The sequence below is a fragment of the Pseudorca crassidens genome, chromosome 2, assembly GCF_039906515.1.
Source record: "Pseudorca crassidens isolate mPseCra1 chromosome 2, mPseCra1.hap1, whole genome shotgun sequence".
Classification (NCBI taxonomy): domain Eukaryota; kingdom Metazoa; phylum Chordata; class Mammalia; order Artiodactyla; family Delphinidae; genus Pseudorca; species Pseudorca crassidens.
The window spans coordinates 169,975,772-169,996,002 of NC_090297.1; the positions used below are offsets into that span (position 1 = coordinate 169,975,772).

Below are 20,231 nucleotides of genomic sequence, written 5' to 3' on the forward strand. Positions count from 1 at the left end.
TTGTATATATATATTTTTTTCCATCTTTATTGGAGTATAATTGCTTTACAATGGTGTGTTAGTTTCTGCTTTTTAACAGTGAATCAGTCATACATATACATATGTTCCCATATCTCCTCCCTCTTGCGTCTCCCTCCCTCCCACCCTCCCTATCCCACCCCTCCAGGTGGTCACAGAGCATTTGACTGCATTCTTGTATATTTGTTTGTTTTTAGTTCAGTGTGTCTTTCCATGCCATCAATACTCGATCCTCCTCAGCTTTGTTCACCAGTATATATCCTCTTCCTCAACCCAAGACACACTGAAAAGGCTCAATATTTTCTTTCTTTCTCTTTCATATTTTAATTTTATTGGAGTAGAGTTGATTTACAACCTTGTGTTCGTTTCGGGTGTACCGCAAAATGATTTAGTTATACATATATCCATTCTTTTTCAGATTCTTTTCTCATATAGGTTATCACAGGATACTGCATAGAGTTCCCTGTGCTGTACAGTAGGTCCTTGTTAGTTAGTTGTTCGTTATATATAAACATCTGGTTCCTTTACTCAGCAGGAAAATAATGTAAAGGCTCAATATTTTCTTATTGAGTAAAGGAACCAGACATTTTTGGACTAAAATACTGGCTCTGCTATGTGTGAAGCAGGTGGTCTTAGGTGGTTTCTTTTCATCTCTCTAAGCCTCATTCATGAGCCTGAGATAATAATTAGAATCTTGCAGCATTGTGAGCATTAGAAATACTGTCTAGGCAACTTCTGAGAGTTCGGGCCACCTAGAAAGTGCTCAATCAATGTTTGGTGATATCAGTCACAATGGATACTATTTACATAGTACATACCGGGTTCATCACAGAGAAAGAAAAAAAACAATAAAAGAAAAGACAAAAGAAAAGAATAAAACAAGTGCAAGTATCCCTGCATTTGGATGTGTTCACATTTCAATGGAGTGTGCTACTCGGCAGGCATTCTAATTGTGTAGCCAGTTCCGCAGAGTTGGGTTGTAGTGACCTTATGTCGGTGTTTCACAAACTACCCATGGGAGAAGATATTGTTTCAGATTCCATGGTGTGGTTTAATGTCTATAGAGCTCATAGTTAATACCATGGGGCAACTCAAGAAGTTAGTTGTATCTAGTCTCTTAGTTATATTGATGCTTAGATGCCACCATTACTTTATGGATAGCTTCCTTCTAGAGTGAGTTTAAGAGCATATCCTGCCGTACTCTTGGAATATATGCTAATACTTGACAGCCTCCTTTCTGTCTATGAATTCTTTTAATAGTGTGCTACCCCAGGAAGGTAATTGAAGACAACTTCTTTTTTCTGGAATTCTTTTTTCTTTGTTACTTTTGACCAACTTGAGTAAAAGTGTTCTAGGAATTCATTAAAGGTAGTAATATCATCTCTTTCATTTTCTGTATTTTAAACCTTGCGAACTATTCTTTATGCAAAACACCTAGTAAATTATATTCATTTTTCAGTTGATTCTCCATATACTTCCTACCAAGTTTTGGTTTTTGTACTATTTAATTTTATGAAATGGTATTAGAATGGTTTTAGTTATAGAGATGGCAACATGGCTTCTAAGACAAACTATTCAGGTGTTTGAAAGATTATAGTATTTAACCTGTTTGTGAATTCTTCCGAATATATACCAAGTTGTTTTATAACTATCATAAAATGCTAATCAGCTGTAGTGAACAATACTTATGCTTTTGACTAATTCAACACATGGGTCAGTAGAGACAAATATACCAAGTTCTGTTGGTGACTGACACAATGGTAAATTAGACAGTAGCCACTGCTTTCCAGAAATATATTTTCTTGTAGAGGACATAAACATATAAATTTTAACATGATGCAGTCTGTTAAGTGATATAAGAAAGATGCAAAGAAACACAGGTATTCCAAGTAGAGAGAGAAATTACTTCTGTTGTATGTGGATCGAAGAATCCGTGTGTGTGTGTGTGTGTGTGTATGTGTGTGTATGTTTGTGTGTGTGTGTGTTTCTGTGTGTGTGTTTCTGTGTGTGTATGTTTGTGTGTTTGTGTGTGTTTCTGTGTGTGTGTGTGTGTGTGTGTGTGTTTGAATTGGAGCATGGGAAGAGATGCATTCCCTTTATTACTTCAATAGCATGAGTTCAAATGGTTTGCCGGTTGCCAGTTCGGGTTTCCTTCAGGCCCTTAGAATCGGCCAAAAACAGCAAATCAGCTATAAAACATTCAATTTATGGACCATTATTATAGATAAGATATTTAACTCTATTTAAACTCATGACCTTTCCGCTAGTTGAAAAGCATCAGAAAAGCACCAGCTTATGTAGTCACTAATAATGTCTTTGTGGAAATTACTGAATTAAATTTTGTGATTTAGACTGGCTACCTTGTGGTTTTCACTTAATTTGTAAAGTAACTCTTCTTTATAATTTGATGTGTTTTGTATATTAAATATGTATCGGCATTTCCTATATGCTCGTGAGAAACAATTGCTCTGTTGTTTCAAGTAATTCACTGAAAAGAGTGATTGATGCTGCCAATAATAAACATCTTCAATTGCACCATCCCCCTGCATGCACACCCTTCATGCACACCCTGCATGCACACCCTCCTTGCTCCCAACTCCCAGCAATCCTACAAAAGCTCCTTATTCTTGCTTACATCTATTGTAATATTTATTGTGTCATCTTATTATTGAGATTGTATCTTGCATTAGACCTTGAGACAATTAATACAAATGATGATAGTTACGAGATACTGATCTATGTGTTTTAAAGATTATCTCATTTAATTCTCGTAATAGCTCTATAAAATGGGTACTACTTTCATACCCATTTTACAGATGAGGAAGTTAAAGCAGTCATAGAGCTGGAACATGGAGGAATCAGGCTTTAGAGCCCAGGCCATCTGGCTTCATACCCCATACTTTTAATCATGATGATGTTCTGCTCCTAAGAACTACTCTATACTGGAGAAAAAGAGAAAATTGATGAAATCCATAAATTCTAGTTTATTATTTTAAAACCTTGTGGATGATATATCCCATTGTGACCAGTGCATCGGACAGCAAGAATTACTGATAAGACTTCATATTGCTTTGTTTTCTAATCTTATTATAAAAGTGATGTTTTGGCCACAATTGATTTTGTAACCTGCAGACTGAAAAATATAATACGTTACGTGGAATTTTGCTATAAAATAGTGAGAAAGCTTAAACTAGTCAAGTACTTAATGCTTTATTACTTGCTTATGGATCACACAGAAGGATTTTCATCTATTCTAGTGTAAGGATAATTCTTCTATCCATGAGTATATTAAAGGGTTGATGTCAGTTTGTAAGTCTAGTGGGGCAGAAGTTTAATACTTGGGCCAAAGAAAATGGAGCACCTTTATTTACTCCATTTGATATTTCTTGTGAGTTTCCACTTATTAGTACTGGGTGTGGGGAAGGAGCGTGTGGGTGGGGATGCAGGAGTCAGGAAGTGAAACGGATTTGCCCATTACTGTATCTCAGTATCAGGTCTGTTTCTAACAAATGCTTGGTCTTGCATTTCTTTTCCCCCTCCCATCTGCTTCTCTCCAAGAGGAGTAGGGAGTTTATGTGCCCTTGGGGTCATGGAGAAGATTACCTTTGGTCCATGCATCGTCCTCCTGTCCATGCAGTACACTTTGGTCCTTGCTGATGTCTGTCTAGCTGTTGTGATCTGAACGCAGGCACCTCATTCACTTGTATAAGTCTGGTCCTGTTTGGCGTTTGGAGGTACCATGCTGGTACCCATAACCAAAGCCCATGCATTCCAGCCATTTGTCTCTGATCTCCAAGTCTCTGTGCTTCTTTAGGTCCCAAGACTGCTCATCCACTGGTCCCGCCCCCCCCCCATTAGTTTACCAAAACTCCTGGATCACCTGTCTAGCACACTCAGTCCATGGGGAACCAGTAGCCTTCTCTCAGGCTATCCATCTAGCTGCCTCCTTCCACCAATGCAGCTTTCTACTTCTGTGCCAGTTCGGGCAGAGTGCCAACTCAAATGTGGGACTCTGCTGGAGACTTGCCTTCTTACCGGCTGTGCCAGAGCTAAGCAGATATTCCTCGGTTCCCCCATGCTTGTCTGCTCCTACCCCTCACTTTACCCTACGTGAGTGGGGGCAGTTCGAACCGTGGTTTCCGTCTTACCCCCTCCTTCAGCCTCAGTTCTCCTTTCCATGCTCTGCAAGAGTGGGAAGGCAGGAGCCTCAAGGCCCAGCCGTCACTGGCAGAAGGGCTTGCGTCTTCATGCTGCAGGTAGAGGAAACTGTTCTTGCAGCTCACAGGCTCTTGATCCTAGGAACCCAGAAGCAACAGGGATTGGGATTTACTGAAGGTGAAAATACAGCAACTTAAAATATGAAAATACCTCCTCTTTTGTTTCTTTTTATTATTTTGATTTGAGGCACCCTTTTCTTTTTTGGTTGTACCATTTATTTATTTATTTATTTTTATTGAAGTATAGTTGATTTACAGTGTTGTATTAATTTCCACTGTATAGTAAAGTGATACAGTTATATGGATAGATACATTCTTTTTTTTATATTCTTTTCCATTATGGTTTACCATAGGATATTGAATATAGTTCTCTGTGCTATATAGTAGGACCTTGTTGTTTATGCATCCTATATATAATAGCTTAACATCTGCTAACCCCATGAGGCACCCTTTTCTTATGGACTCCGACAATATCAGCTAGTCAGGATGTTCTAGCTCAATCTGTGGAGACTCGAACATAGACTATTTTACGGAATGAACCAAATTCCTAGATTTCTGAAACTTTATTACCTATCCAGCTTTTATTTCCGTCAGACTTCTGCTCTAGCTGGGCTTCTTCATTTTCAGTCTAAATACTCTTTTGATCCACACCTCGTATCCGTGTTTAGCATATAATTTCCCTCCTTCCATCAGCTTAAATTCTTCCCATTTCTAGCACTCACCTTTAGTCTCTCTGCCAAAAAACTCATGTGCTAAGTCGGGCTTCAACAATTTCTCTTTTTCGAACTGCTATTGCAGTTATAACTAAATGCGCACAGTTTAGTGGTTGTTTCATCTTTATTGGTTTATATATTTTGAGTTTGTAACATATTAGCTAGCAGGGTTTGTATTATGCAGTCCTTTAGTATCTTCTATAGCACTTAGCAGAGTACTGGGCGTGATGAATAGATATTCAATAACTCTTCTCTTGTGGATTCCTGACCCACTGAACGGCATGTATTTTTTGATTTGTTTTGTTTTGTTTTAAGAATAAAGGTAGCATATAATGAATACAATCAGCAGTATTACTTTTATTATCATTGATTAGGGATTGTGCTCGGTGCATGTAACAAAATGCCCAAATAATGGTGTCTTGAACGAAAGAGTGTTTTGCTTTGTTTCTTCTTCATGTCATGAGAAGACATTTGATGGCTTTGTTATCCAGATAAAGGATGGCAGGGTGGAAACCTTTGATTCTTTTGATCTTTCACTGCTAGTCAAAAAAATGGGTGTTGTTGCCTGCATCCCGGGCAACCTGAAGTACAAAGAAGGGCACAAAGTACATGGCAGCTAGTAAATCCCATTGAAAGAATTTTCCTTAGAAGCTCCACCCAGTGATTGACATACTTCTTATTGGCCAGACCTTACCTCACATGACCATCTCTGGCTGTCTGATTGATTTTATGATGCAACCAGAGTTAAGCTAGATATTTACTTCTTTCAATTTAAAGCTAATTCTACTAACAAATGTCCCCCAGATATGAGGGTCTGACTATGTGATTTTTTTACTCGAAATATATATTGGCCAGAGGATATTGAAGGTTACAGGTTATTATTTGTGATTTGTGTAGCCATTCATTGAGAAAGATAGTATGTAAGATACTGAGATATTCTGTTATCTTTAACTAATATTTGATTTGTTTTTAATTAATTCATTCACTCATTTATACATACCTTAAAGAATAGTTTGCAAATGCTTGTAGTTGTGATCTTTTTTCTTCTCCTCTCAAGTCACAGTTACGCGGGTTTGTTTTTTAAGTTATAGACATGTTTTAGTGCAATTAACAGTATAATAATCAGAACTTCATTACACGAGACTGGGTGGTTGCCTGCATCTTTGCTTAAGGAGAACAGCTTGTAGAATATAATATCTTAAGTGTTTTATTTGCTAAATATAAACCATATTAAGGTAATCAATTTTTAAATGTGGAGACTATCAGCGTTTTTCTTATAAATTACCATCAGTGTATCCTTGCTATTCTTAGAGGCAATCTTTTAAATATCAAAACCAGCTGTAATTTTTCTCTTTTGATATAAATTAAAATTCCATATAACATCACTGTCAGCTTAAGGTAGGAAGAAATAAGCTAGTTTATAAAAACAATTTGAAAAATTTTAAAAACCACGCAATTCAAAAGGGCATATGCACCACTGATAATGGTGTGATAAATTATCAAATAATTAATGTGGAAAGAAAGTAATTTTAGCTCCTGAAATGTTGATCATGTCTTCCAGTATCAGAATAATTTAAGTAATTTATAACTAAGCACTGAAAAGTTTTCCTAGTCTGCTTATATTCCTAAAGTAAATTTTTTAATGTATGTGGTAGGGTTTTTGTTCAAAAAGCTATCTTAATGATTTTTTACTTTATCAGTCGTGTTTGCTGATTATCATAATCACCTTCACTGCCATGTTACCCCCGACCTCTTATACTACGAAAAAAAAAAAAATTATTTTTACATGTACCAAGCTTTTCAAGTGTGTTATAATTCTCATTAGGAATGGGAATTATTAAGCATCTTTTTTGTTTTTTAAGTCTCTTCTTTATATAATAGACTCTGTATACGTAAGCTTCAAGAAGGAAACACTTTCTAGTTTCTATTTTCTGTATATGTGACTCCCTTTTTTTTTGCTTTTTTAAGCTTCTGCAGAATTGCAAGAGATGGGAGGATAGGCTTCAAAACATCCATTAGAATTTTTATTTGTTGTTTGAAATTTCTTTAAATAGTTGAACATTATTTTTAAAAGCGTTATGAATGTCCGGGGAGATAAAGGGATTTTTATAAACAAATTCCCTGGCAGGAGCTGCATTACGTGCTATATATTTCAGGCTAATAATAAGGGCTTACAGTGGGTCAGTGTGTCATATCCCAGTAGTGTCTGGTGAGATAGAGGGTTATCTAATATGTCAGCTAGCTAACCCTGTGAACAATTTTTTGAGCAGGCAAGATAATGGGACTGAATTCTGAAATGAGGGTTGAAATATACTGGAGTATTGTCACATGTGAGAACAATAACTTTTTAAAGTAAATGTAGTCACCTTTTGATGGCATTAGGCATATTTGATAATGGGGTATATTTTAAGTGGATAGATTGGGTAGAGTATGAAGAGAATCATATATAATGGTATGTTTAAATAGATAAATTTAAAAATCACAAATTCTATAATGCACAGGAGGTTTTTATTAATAGAAAGCTGCTGAGAAAAAAAGGAAACTTTTTTCTTCTCTATTATGATTACTAAATTAACATAACCTAATACTAGTAAGGTTTCAACTTCCTCATTGCAATTTTAAGTTTTGAATATAAAGTTACTTCTACCCAAACAGGGGTACAATGATCTAGAAATCTTTCAAATTGTTTTGCTTTACTGTGTTTCCGGCTAGTATCTTCGTAAACCATCATATAAAATGTTAATGCCTTTTTAAATCACTAATTGTTTAAAAGGTTTTTATTTCAGTCTTTCTTTGCATTTCCCTGCATTATACACTTAATTTTGAGAAAAGGTTTGTGTGTATGTGTGTAAAATGAACCTCAAGAAAATGCTTATTTTTAAATGTAGATGTGAATTGCTTGATGTGAATTGAATAAGATAATCTACATTCATACTCTTATGGCTTATAAATTCAAATTTTAGAAGATGTATAGATTTGGAGTATAATCTAAGTATGTTGCAGTGGGATGAGATTATAAAGTTTTTTACACCATCTTGTGCACATTTTGTTTATTACTTTGGCATTTACTCTTATAAAAGGCAGATCTTTATGCACAATGGATTTTGTATAAACATCTGTGGACCTATCCTTATTTTCTTGAAGCCTATGGTATTGCAAGCATCATGAATGAGTGATTTAAGAAGGCTTTGGTCAGCCAGCAGAGGCCACTCACAGCTTGCTACTAAAACTAGATGGCAAAGTGAAACTCTTTCTTTAATCACTATTGGCCATCATTCCGAGCTGGTTAATTTTTAGTTCCTTACTCAAAAAAAAAAAGAAAAATTACCGTGGAGTCGTGAGAAAAAAAAATTGTTGCTGTATATGTATTTTAATTATGTAGTGATTAATCTTTCTATTAAAACATTTAGATCATTCATTATTTTGTAGGCCAGAAATGAGAATTTATGCACTTAATAATTAGAAGTATTATTATTCTAATAGGCCAATAATTCTAAATTCTTAATTATTAATGCTAGGAATTTTAACTAGGAAAAAGCTGTTTAAAGAGAAGATTTAAAACAATTACATTGTTTAGTTTTAGAATGAAAATAGAAGAATTGCTAATGTTGTCATATATATACACATATGTATGTGTGTATATTTCCACACCTCTATCAGCTTAGTATAATTCGCATTTTGAGAATTCTTTTAAAGAGATATATGTGCTGCTATTACTTGAAAATGTACTAAGATTACTTCCAGATTACCTGAAGTCTGTCTTCAGTCACTACTTCATGTGATACTGGCAGCTAAAAGGTTAGCATCTTCCCTTTGACTTATACGCTTCCTGCCAGAAAGGGTAATCCTCAATTGAAAGGATAGCCTTGTGCTTCTCTGTGCTTTATTTCCTGTGATTTTTTGATTCTTTATAAAACCTTTCTGGTTTGAAGGTGTAATCTCACATTTACATTGTTAATCCGCTTTTGAAGGAAAAAGATAGTCCAAGTTCTCAAATTTTCCAAGTTTCTTCACATATTCTCATCATGAAATGTTTACTCCTCTCTAGTGCGATTTTTAAATTTCTTTTACTACTTTGCCTGTAATGACTAGCGGTGGAGCCATTTGTTATTCTTGTTAGTCTCTCCATAACATGGGCTGACAACCCTGTTTGAGCTGCCATGCTCACTCTTGCCTATATTTATAATAGCCCTGTAGGTTACCCTGAAGTTACAAGTAAAGACCAGAATGTCCTTGAATGTGTATTTCTAGGCTGAAGATTTTCCAAGAGTGTATTCTAGATTCAAGCCAGCATCTCCTGTGGCAAATCCCCAAATACAAAAAACACTTGTTTTGATGTATTGTCTCCTTTGTGTGGTCCCCTGTAGGGGAAACTTAGTAAATTGTGATAGAACAACGTAGGTTCAAATCTAGCTCTGTTTTTAGTCTTTGTAATCTGGGTGTGATGTGCCCCCACCTCAGTGGGTGTTAGTTTCTTCATCTAGTGTTTGAGGATAATGATGTCTATTCACTTTAGCCATCTTGCCTGTGAAAACTTACCTTATAAGCAGGAAAGACTGATAAAGAATAGGAGTGTCATCATTAATCACAAAAATATTTCTACAAATTGTATTAATTCTTGATGTGTCATGGGTAGTCATTATCACACTTTTATTGTTGGGTTGTTCATGCTTACATCCTTCCAAGAAGGGTTAAAAATTGCATAGTAAAAGTATAATGGAACAATGTGGAATCTTTAACCTTGACACCCAGGTAAAAGTCATCAGATTCACTCACTGTCTTGCATCTACTACAATATAATTTAGATAACATGAAGGCTATGAATAGTAGATGCTGCATAGATCCTAAAAAGAGGTTTTTTTCCCCTAAAATCTTACCAGGGTGAGCTCTGCTGATAAGAGCAAGATTGTTTATGAATATTGGTATACTTAAAGATATGAATAATGATGAGAACTTAGTACATCTTTCTGTAATGTTATTAGATTTTATAAAATCCCAAACATTAGCACATGAATTATTTACCGATCTTTCTTTCTTTAAAACAAACAAACAAACAAAAAAACCCACCTTGGAATTAGAGGGGTCCCTTAACACAGAACTTTATCATTATATAAAAAAGATTAGTAATATTTGTAACAATATAACTAATCAATGTAACAATCAATGTAACGATACAACTAAAGTCACCCAACTGAATGGGAACCATATACCACTCATTATATAGTAAATTTAAGCATGATTTTATATACACAATAGGTAACTAGTAAATATTTGTTGAATTGTATCAAGCAGAGCAGTTTGGGGTTTAGAGCAAGGAACAATCAACTACTGCATAAGGAGCTGGAGAGAAGGATCACAGTGGAAAGCAGGGATGAGATTAGAGAGGGCTTCAAATGCATTTCTCATTAGTTTTAATTTTGCTTTCAGTGTGGAGCTATGGATGGCTCTGGAATGAGAAAATCGACATGTTGAAAAGCAGGAAAAGTAATTTCTACTTTTTTGTATGTTGTTTTAGAAGTAATTCTAATGTTATTTTCTTGAATGCTTTCCATCCCCAAATAAATTGTGCCTTTTGTGAATCATGACCATTCTGTAATATTAGATATGAGAATAGGTGACACAATGAAATATTTTATTCATTCTCCCAACTATCTTGTACGAAATTTTTAGAACACTTATGTAAACTCAGGTGCCCTCATTTGAAATACTTCTGGAGAATCTTTCTTCATTCTTCTGTATGTGATTAAAAGATAGACATTATTCACATTCATTTAACAACTATTAATTAAAATCAACTACTGCAAAACATTTAGAATATGATTTTCTTGGGCTTGTTTTTAAATGAAGATAATGTATAGACTAGCAACTATAGTAAGTTAGTTTCCTTCCACCTCTTTGCTTTCCTTTCCTTACTTCTTACCCCCAGGGTTTAAAGTCCTGTTTTTAAGCCTCTTGCTGTTGAGTTGTTTTCCTTAATATCTGTCACATATATTTGACTGACACATTTATTGAATGTACCGGGGGTGAGGGGCCTTCATGCAGAGCCTTCTAAATTTTAAAGGCTTGTTTCTTTCTTCAGAGAAGTTGAGTCAAATTAATAATGGTCCTTAGAGAAGCAGGAAGCTTCTGGGTCTTGACAAACTGGCAGGGAGGCTCAGACAATGTCTCGCTGTAGCCTGGAGGCCGGGCGGATTTGATTGACCAGTTCTCACAAAACTGAAAGGCCTTCTTTTGAATGGCAGCCTGCCACCCTAAGTGTTTGTCAGTGTAGGCACTGAAGCAGAATAGCATTTGGAAAGCAAAATATAATTGTAAGTGAGAGAAAAGTTGGAGGACAATGGCTCTACTAGAGGCAGAGAAGAAAGGATGATGGTTTCTTGTGCTTCTATGGAGACATAACATCTCCTGAATTTATAGAAGGAATCTTATTCATTGAGAACATAAGTAGGATATCATTCATGTTGAACAAACTCATTATTAATCTCATAAGACCGTTGTGTCTCAGGTAAGTTTACCTGATATGGGAAGTAGTTCATTCAACCATCTAATTATAGAAGAATGGGACAAGATGCAGTGGGTTTGGTAATAATAACAAAGTGAAAATGAGGTATAAAACCAACTGTTCTGTCTATCTTTGAAGGAAAGTCATAAAATCAGTGTTGATAAGTCAGTGATAGAAAAAATAAGAAATTTCTTTTAATGTATCTAATAAAACTGCTAAAGATATTTTGTCATTGAAATCATTTGGCTCAATTTCCCTTATATTGGTACTTATTGACCTTATGAATTTTGATAGTGGTACTTGTACAGCTGTTATTAAGTTTTCGTCTAGTAACTACTACATTTCTGATTTTCTAAGGTTGATAACCTGATTGTAAATAACCATAGTAAAAACTGAGATCCATGTGATCTTTTAGCATTATAGTTTATTTCACAATCTAGTAAGGCCAGAAGTTGACATAAACACTATGCTATCCAGAGACCATTCATTCCTATCTAACTTTGAGTTTATTTTTTTAATTTAATAATTTGCATAATAAACATGGATACTGAAAAGAAATATGCCTACTTTATTTAGGATTGTAGTCACTATTGACGTAGTAATATTTAACAAATGAATCATAAAAATTCAGGGCATATAGTGTGATGTTTAAGATTCTTATCAGTAAATATTGGCTAATTATATAAAAGATTGTTTCCAGAGTTTTAACAAAGAACAAGAATTGGATTGTGGAGATACTATTTCTCATGAAGAACAGAATACCTGTTTCTTATCTGACCTTTTGAAATAAAATCTACTTTTTCTAACAAATAACTTTTACAACATGAATATCTTATGGGATATTTAAAGAGTTATGATTTTTTTTTAATTTGTGATTTCTTTCTAAGACATTTCTGTAATACCTGGAAGGCATATTTTTTGGAGAATAAAATAATCACCATACTTAATCATTTACTAGAAATTAATACTTTGACCTGCTATTTTAAGTTGCTTCATTTCATTTTTAGAAAGATTAACCCCGAATTATAAATCTTTAGGAAGAATTCTGTAAGAATGTTTCTTGACATTTTATAATTCTTTGAAGTATCTACTAATAATCAATCATATTAAATACATGTTTTCAAGTTTAAAAAACACTGAAACTCCAGTATAGCCCTGATTTCCATAAGCTGAATTCTATACTAAGATCTCACCCTCAGATTTTTGGTAAGCATGTCTAGTCACTAAAGTTGCAAAAGATTCCTGTTGTTAAAATAGTTCACTCCTGAGGCAGGCCAGTGTCATTGACCCTAAGATCATCATGGATGGATCTCAGTGTTTCTTTATTTCATTTAAAAAGTTCTAAATTATGCCTCTTTACATATCTTTAAAAGTAAAACCAAAATTGACTTGAAATAACAGTGAAGGATATTCACCTCTTTTTTTTAAAAAAAGGGCCATGTACTAGGTGAATAGGTAGAGTCATTTAAATATCTACATTTGATATTGTAAATCTTTTGTGAGTTATTTACAGCAGTTGAATTGAGCTTATAGTTTCTGTATATGATTTCTGAGAAATACATAGTATGATTATTTCTGACTAGATTGAAAGCTTACATTTGTATTGTGGTATATATTAGTTATAAATTCTGTTTTGTTGTATTCAGTTGCATTGTTTTCATCAGGCAATTTATCACATGGGTATATGTGAAATTCCTTCATTTATTAAATTTCAGATTACATATTTCAAGCCAGAGCAAGACTTAAACATTTTTCCATAAGTATAGCTGCAGGTAAACAAGCAATTTTAGCCCTGAAAATAGCTTCTGCTTCTGTCAACACTTTGTTTATTCTTTCTCTGAGATAAAAAGTTCAGTTTTCTGATATTTGTACCAAGATAAAGTCAGTAAACAAGATTAATATAGTGTGGAAAAGGTTGTCAGCAGCCCTGGCAAAGGAAATAAGTTGCCTGTACATAGAACATACTGTAAACTGAATAAAAGTGTCAGGTCCACCATGAGATAATGTGATCATGAACCTCTAACAAAGCATGACATAGGCGCAGTCGGCTTTTCTCATAGCCACTGTGTAGAAAATGGATTACTATATTCCAGGGTTACCCACTGGAATAGCATGAAAACCTCATTTTGAGATGAATGCAGGATGTAGTCCTGGAGTTGAGCCACATGTTTACCTGTGGTGCTCAAACCATAGGGTTATTAATGTCATCATCTGTGCACATTTGCAATATTTGCATTTCTTAGAGTTTCAGTGTGTGCTGGCATCCACGTTACCCGACTGATACAAGACAAAATAACATTTTTGAAAATGTTCGTTTCTTCTGAGGGGTATTTGTTGCCTCATCATGCCTTTTTGGATTCTATACGTTAAGTAGCACTTCTATAATTACAGAGGGATTTTTTTTTTTAATACAGCGGAGCATAATGTAAAGCCTTTTGCTGTCAGTTTATGTTTCATCAGTTGTGATGGTGGATTCATGCTGTTTTTATGTTCCCGTTGAGAACCCGCTATAGGATAGGAAAGTTGTGACATTTTCTTTAAAAATGGGAATAGCTTGCAATATCAAAAAAGTTGAACCTTGAATTCTTTCTCAGCTTTTTAATTTGATTTAGAAATAAAGGAATAAAATTTTTTCTCTTAAGTGAAATTACATTTTGTTCTATGTAAATACACAAATAATTCCTAACTTTATGGGAAAACTATAAAAAGGACTACTCACTACTTCCTTGACTTAAGTCTTTGTATGCATTTTTTCTGAAGTACAGTTGATTTACAATGTTGTGCTAGTTTCAGATATACAGCAAAGTGATTCAGTTATACATATATATATGTATATATTCTTTTTCAGATTCTTTTTCATTCTAGGTTATTACAAGATAATGAATATAGTGCCCTGTGCTATACAGCAGGTCCTTGTTGCTTATCTATTTTATATACAGTAGTGAGTATAGTTTAATCCCAAACCCCTAATTTGTATGCATTTAAAATGTGTGCATTATAATACATGTTATTTACATTTAGGAGTTAACTACAAACATGTTGGTCCTAGGAAATATCATCTTCTCAACACTAATCTAATTAAGTAAACCTTTTTTTATATACAGTTAAATATATTTGCAGTTGTCCAGTATTTGGAAATGAGAGTCAGTGGTCTAGTTCTTAAGAAAGATTTTTTTTTTTCTGTTATGAAGGTGCTTTTTAAATAGTCTTAAAATTCTAGCTGAGGAACTATGCTAGACTAAAACAAATAGCACATTGTTACCAGGAATTAAAATATCTTTTGGTCCATGCAGTTGTGTCTTAGGTTTTGAGAATCGTTATATTCTCCATTTCAGAGTGGATGTCCTCAAATGAAAACATCCCTGTTATTCACTGCCTTTTTACACACTCAACGGTGACCTGTTTTTGGTTTTAAATCTCCTTTCAGGTGACCACTCCTGGCCCAGTCAGTAACAAGAGAATGGTTCACTTTTCCCCAGATTCTCATCACCATGAGTGAGTATGCATGGTATTTGTATAATCTTGTTGGGCTATTCTGTATCTCTCTTTTGGGAAATTGGTAGCTATTGCTAGTAAAGGTGGTTCAATTTAAATCTGTCTTATAAAAGAGTAAACATCATATACCAAGGACAGTAGTCCAAGAACAACTTAAATGAAACCCACGACAGAAATATAAAGAAAAGTTTTTAGGTAATCATTCTTTTATTTTACTTGCAATAGAATTTGAAATTCACGTGTTACTGAAAGTCATATATAAGATCATCTCAAAGCGTTTAAATTTTCATTACATTAAGTAGCATCGAGCTCTCCTTCGACTCATCCATCCTCACTTCCTTCCTTCTACAACCCTTTCTAAGGTACTGAAATGAAGAGTGAGTCTTTTCCTCATGAATTCTCTACCCTCTTCTCCTGTCCAGCATGAGCTGTGATGGGACCAGAAAGTATTTGCATTTAGCAACAAAAGGAAGAGACTAATTTACTAGATAACTCCAAAAAAGTAAAGCTGTGGCTTGGTGAGTTATGGGGTGAATTTCCAGGTGCTAATTCTATCTCTAAATACATCTTTGTTGGAAAACCTGAAATAAGTTGTGTATTTTGGCTCAATACCATGTGTCTCCTATGAAGCTGGTTGCACTTGAGAAAGACCATTGAAGTATGGAACGATATGAATTAATTATTGAATGAATTTTTTCTGGAAAACAATTATATTAGGACCCATTAGGTTCTGTTTTTTAAATCTACTTTTTATCAAATATAAAGCAGAAATTATTGTTCAGATGTAGCTTAATTTATAAATATTAATATAGTATAATTTATATGATATAAAATATTATCTATATAGATTATTTTTATACATTTACTTTTATAGCTTATGATATCACAATCTTCCCTCTTAATAGCTTATCTTACTCATTGTTTCATTATCCCATAAAAGACCTTCTCTCTTTTTTCACTCAAACAGAAAAAAATAAAAATAAAGATGGATAAAGCATTTTTTATCTCATAAGGACCACCAGAAGATTTGTATGTTTCCGTCTCGATTTTCTGTTCTGATAGAAAACAAATACTCAAGAAAGTAGATTTAGAGCTATATTTAAGCCAAAACTCGCATTTGGTAAAGATTGTAAATGCCCTGAGGACAAACAATCTCTATCACCATCGTAATCCAGTGCCAGTTGTTGAGTGAGTGAAGACATAAAAGTTTGTATTTAAAATAGCACAAATGCAATAATGTCAGTTGAGTATTGCTTCTGAAATTAGCCGGTATGACCCTCATTGTAATATCCCAACAACCCTTCCACACCCATCTCCCCATAAATAAGAGTTTCTGGGGATGGAACTTAGATGCCACCGTTTTTAGAGTTTCCCAAGTCATACCAATGTGTTTGATTACAATTCTCTCAACACTCGGGACTAAAACGGTCATTTTACTACCTCGCACCCTACCTGCTACGTCCACTTTTTTTAGTATCTCATTCTGACCTCCTCTTTTCCACATCCTCCTCCATTATTTTAATTACAGCTCTGTTATCTTTTATATGGATCTTTCTGTCTCTACTCTCTCACTATTTCAGTACATACTACTTACTTCTACTATTCAAGTTCAGTTCTGATCCTTTTATTTTCCTATTAAAACTTCCAGTATTGATTGCCTCTTGACAGTAGACAAACCTTAGCATATCGTTAAACACCTTCCACAACCTGGCTCCAGTTACATTTCCACTTTGTTATCCGTTATCTCTTCCTCCTAACACCAGTCGTCCAGCTGTCTACCTCTGTGCCCTGAATAGAACCTCTGCTGCACTGGCCCCTTTAGCCAGTGACTTTGCTCATTCATCTCCTCCTATCCATATCTGTCAAAACCCTATTTATTATTCAAGACTGATTGAAAAGTCATCTATTACATTTTTCAGGACGTACTAGGTGCAAGTAACAGAGTATGAAACTAATGCTAGCTCAGACCAAAAGGTTTGGTTTTTCTTTTCCTCACACGAGAAGTTAGAAGGAAGTGGCTCTAGGGCTTGCTACTAAGCTTATTATCAAGGGCCAGACTATTTCTCTTTTTCTGCTTCATCACCTGTATTCATGTCCTAGAGCTACAGTAACAAAGTATCACAAACTGGGTGACTTAAACAACAAATGTATTGTCTCATAGCTCTTTTCTTTTTCCATACTTTTTCTTTTATTTCATTGCAGAATAAAATTCCTCTTGCATTCTTGCACTCTCCCTTTAATTTTCTATATTCTTAAAATACTTTTTATTGAAGTATAGGTACCATACAATATTATATTAGTTTCATTTATTGAAGAAGCTGTCTTTTCCCCATTGTATGTTCTTGCCTCCTTTGTCATAGATTAATCGCCCGTATAAGTGTGGATTTGTTTCTGGGCTCTCTATTCTGTTCCCTTGGTCTGTGTATCTTTTTTTGTGCCAGTACTGTACTGTATTGATTACTATAGCTTTGTAGTATAGTTTGAAACCAGGGAGCATGACACCTCCAAGCTTTGCTCTTCTTCCTTAAGAGTGCTTTGGGTGTCGCACATTTCTGAAGCCTGGAAGTCCAAGATCAGGGTATCAGCAGGGTTGGTTACTTCCGAGGGCCCTGAGGGAGAATCTGTTCCTTGCCCCCTTCCTCACTTGTGGTTTGCTGGCAATCTTTGCTGTTCCTTGATTTCTGCTACATCACCCCAGTCTCTGCCTTCATCTTCCCATTGCCTTTGCCCTATGTCTGTATCTGTGTCCAACTTTCTGCTTTTTATAATGACACAGATACAGATATATAATAGCATTTTATAAGGTCAAATTGAATTAGGGCCCACCCTAGTGACCTCATTTTAACTTGATTACCTCTGTAAAGACCCTATTTCAAAATAAGGTCACATTTTACAGTACTAGGGGTTAGGACTCCAACATATCTTTGGATGGGTGGGGGGGACACATTTCAACACATAGCATCTTCCTGGTCTTTTTTTCTTATGTGTCTTCACATTTACTGCCTCATAGTCTCAAGATGGCGCCTATGGTTCCACATATCATGTCTGCATTCAAGGCAGGAAGAAGAGGGAAGGACAGTACAAGCAGCTTTCCTCAAGAAACAAAATTATTTTCAAAAATCACTCACCCACCTTCCCTTAATTCTCATTGACCAGAACTGGGTTACTTGGTCACCCATAGTTGCAAGCGCGTTTAGGAAGGTAGGTGTCTAGCAAAGGTTTAGATCAGTCATGATAGGTTTCTTGAGTCTGGCACATAGTGGCCCCTAACAAGATAAGGATAAGAAGAGGATACTCTCCATTGAGTAGCTGCTAACAAAATTTGTTGTACTCAGCTCACTGACTTTTCAACATTCATACACACTCTTCACTCCATACATACATACTGTGTGAAATACCTTTCCTGCCTTTCCCAAAGAAGACCACTTCAAAGTCTCATCCAGTTACATCATCTGTCTCAAAATCTCATCCGGGACCTCTGAGTGACATGAAGCTTTAATCAGATCTGGCTATGGCTCCTTGTAGTATGTTGTATGTAGCATAAATTAAAGGTGACTGCATATAAAATATAGAATTGTGGAGAATGAGCCTATTTTCAACAAAAGCTCCTATTTGGTAAAGGAAGCACTTAATATACGTCCAATTTGGCAAGCAGTCCTTTTCTGCTTTCTTGGAGGACCTTTCTTGATATTTATATGTAAGATCACAGCTGATATGTTCATTACCTCAGATGCCCTTCCAGGGTGCTGCACAGTTTTTGCAACTCATTTCTTTTTTTTTTTTTTTTCCCTTCAGCTTTATTGAGATATAATTGACAAATAAAAACTTGTAGACTATTTAAAGTGTGCAACATGATTTTATGTATATTTATATACACACACACATTGTAAAAAGATTCCCACCATCGAATTAACACATTCATCAGCTCACGTATTTACTTTTTTTTTTTTTTTTTGGTGAGAACATTTAAGATCTACTCTCTTAACTTTAAAGCATACAGTACAATATTGTTAATTACAGTTGTCATTAATGTGCATTAGATCCTCAGGCTTTATTCATCTTATAACTGAAAGTTTGTGCCCTTTTATCAGCCTCTCCCCAGCTCCTCCACCCGACACCCCACCTCAGCTCCTGTCAACCACGATTCTACTCTGTTTCTAGAAGTTCAACTTTTTGTGTTTTTTTTTTTAAGATTCCACATATAAATGATATCAGCCCTATTTATCTTTTTCTGTCTGGCTTATTTCATCCAGCATAATGCCCTCCAGGTTCATCCATGTTGTCCCAAGTGGCAGGATTTCCTTCCTTTTAAGGCTGAATAAGACTCCATTGTATGTGTGTATATTAATTGACCATATATGCATGGGTTTATTTTTGGGCTCTCTGTTTTGTTCCATTGATCTATGTGTCTGTTTTTAACCAATACCATACTTTTTTAACCAATACCATACCATTGATCTATGTGTCTGTTTTTAACCAATACCATACCATATATATATATATGGTATATATATATATACCATATATATATATATATATATTTAATATGTATTTTTTGAAGATAGTTTGAAATCAGGGAGTGTGATAGCTCCAGATTTGCTCTTCTTTATCAAGGTTGCTTTGGCTACTTAGGGTTTTTTACGGCTCCATACAAATTTTAGGATTTGTTTTCTATTTCTGTGAAAAATGACATTGGAATTTTTATGATTCCCTTCACTCTGTGGATTGCATGGATATCTGTGCATAGTATAGATATTTTAGCAATATTAATTATTCCTATTCATGAATACAAAATCTCTTTCCATTTATTTGTGTCTTCTTCCATCAGTGTTTTATAGTTTTCGGTGTATAGATGTTTAACCTCTTTGGTTAAATTTATTCCTAAATATTTTATTATTTTTGATGCTATTGTATATGGGATTGTTTTCATAACTTCTCTTTGTGATACTTTGTTGTTAGTGTATCCAAACACAGCCAACTTATGTATAGTGATTTTGTGTCCTAAAGCTTTACTGAACTTGTTCATTTGTTCTAATAGCTTTTTGGTGGAGTCTTTAGGATTTTCTATGTGTACTATCAGGTCATCTGCAAATAGAGACAATTTTACTTCTTCCTTTCTGGTATGGATGTTTTTACTCTCTTTTTCTTGCCTAATTTCTCTGGCTAGGACCTCCAGTATCTGTTGAATAGAAGTGGCAAGAGTAGTAGCCATCCTCGTCCTTTTCCTAATCTAAGAGGAAAAGCTTTCAGCTTTTTACCATTGACTATGACATTAGCTGTGGGATT

At 34.8% G+C, this 20,231-nt stretch overlaps 1 protein-coding gene across 1 annotated transcript in view; it reads left to right on the forward strand.

Annotated features, from left to right (window-relative positions):
- The window catches only part of GPATCH2 (G-patch domain containing 2), a 168,803-nt gene that overhangs the window by 86,203 nt on the left and 62,369 nt on the right, over positions 1-20,231 (forward strand). The window contains exon 6 of the mRNA XM_067729738.1: positions 14,878-14,945. Coding sequence (XP_067585839.1) covers positions 14,878-14,945 — 68 coding nt within the window. The remainder of the gene's footprint in view (positions 1-14,877; positions 14,946-20,231) is intronic.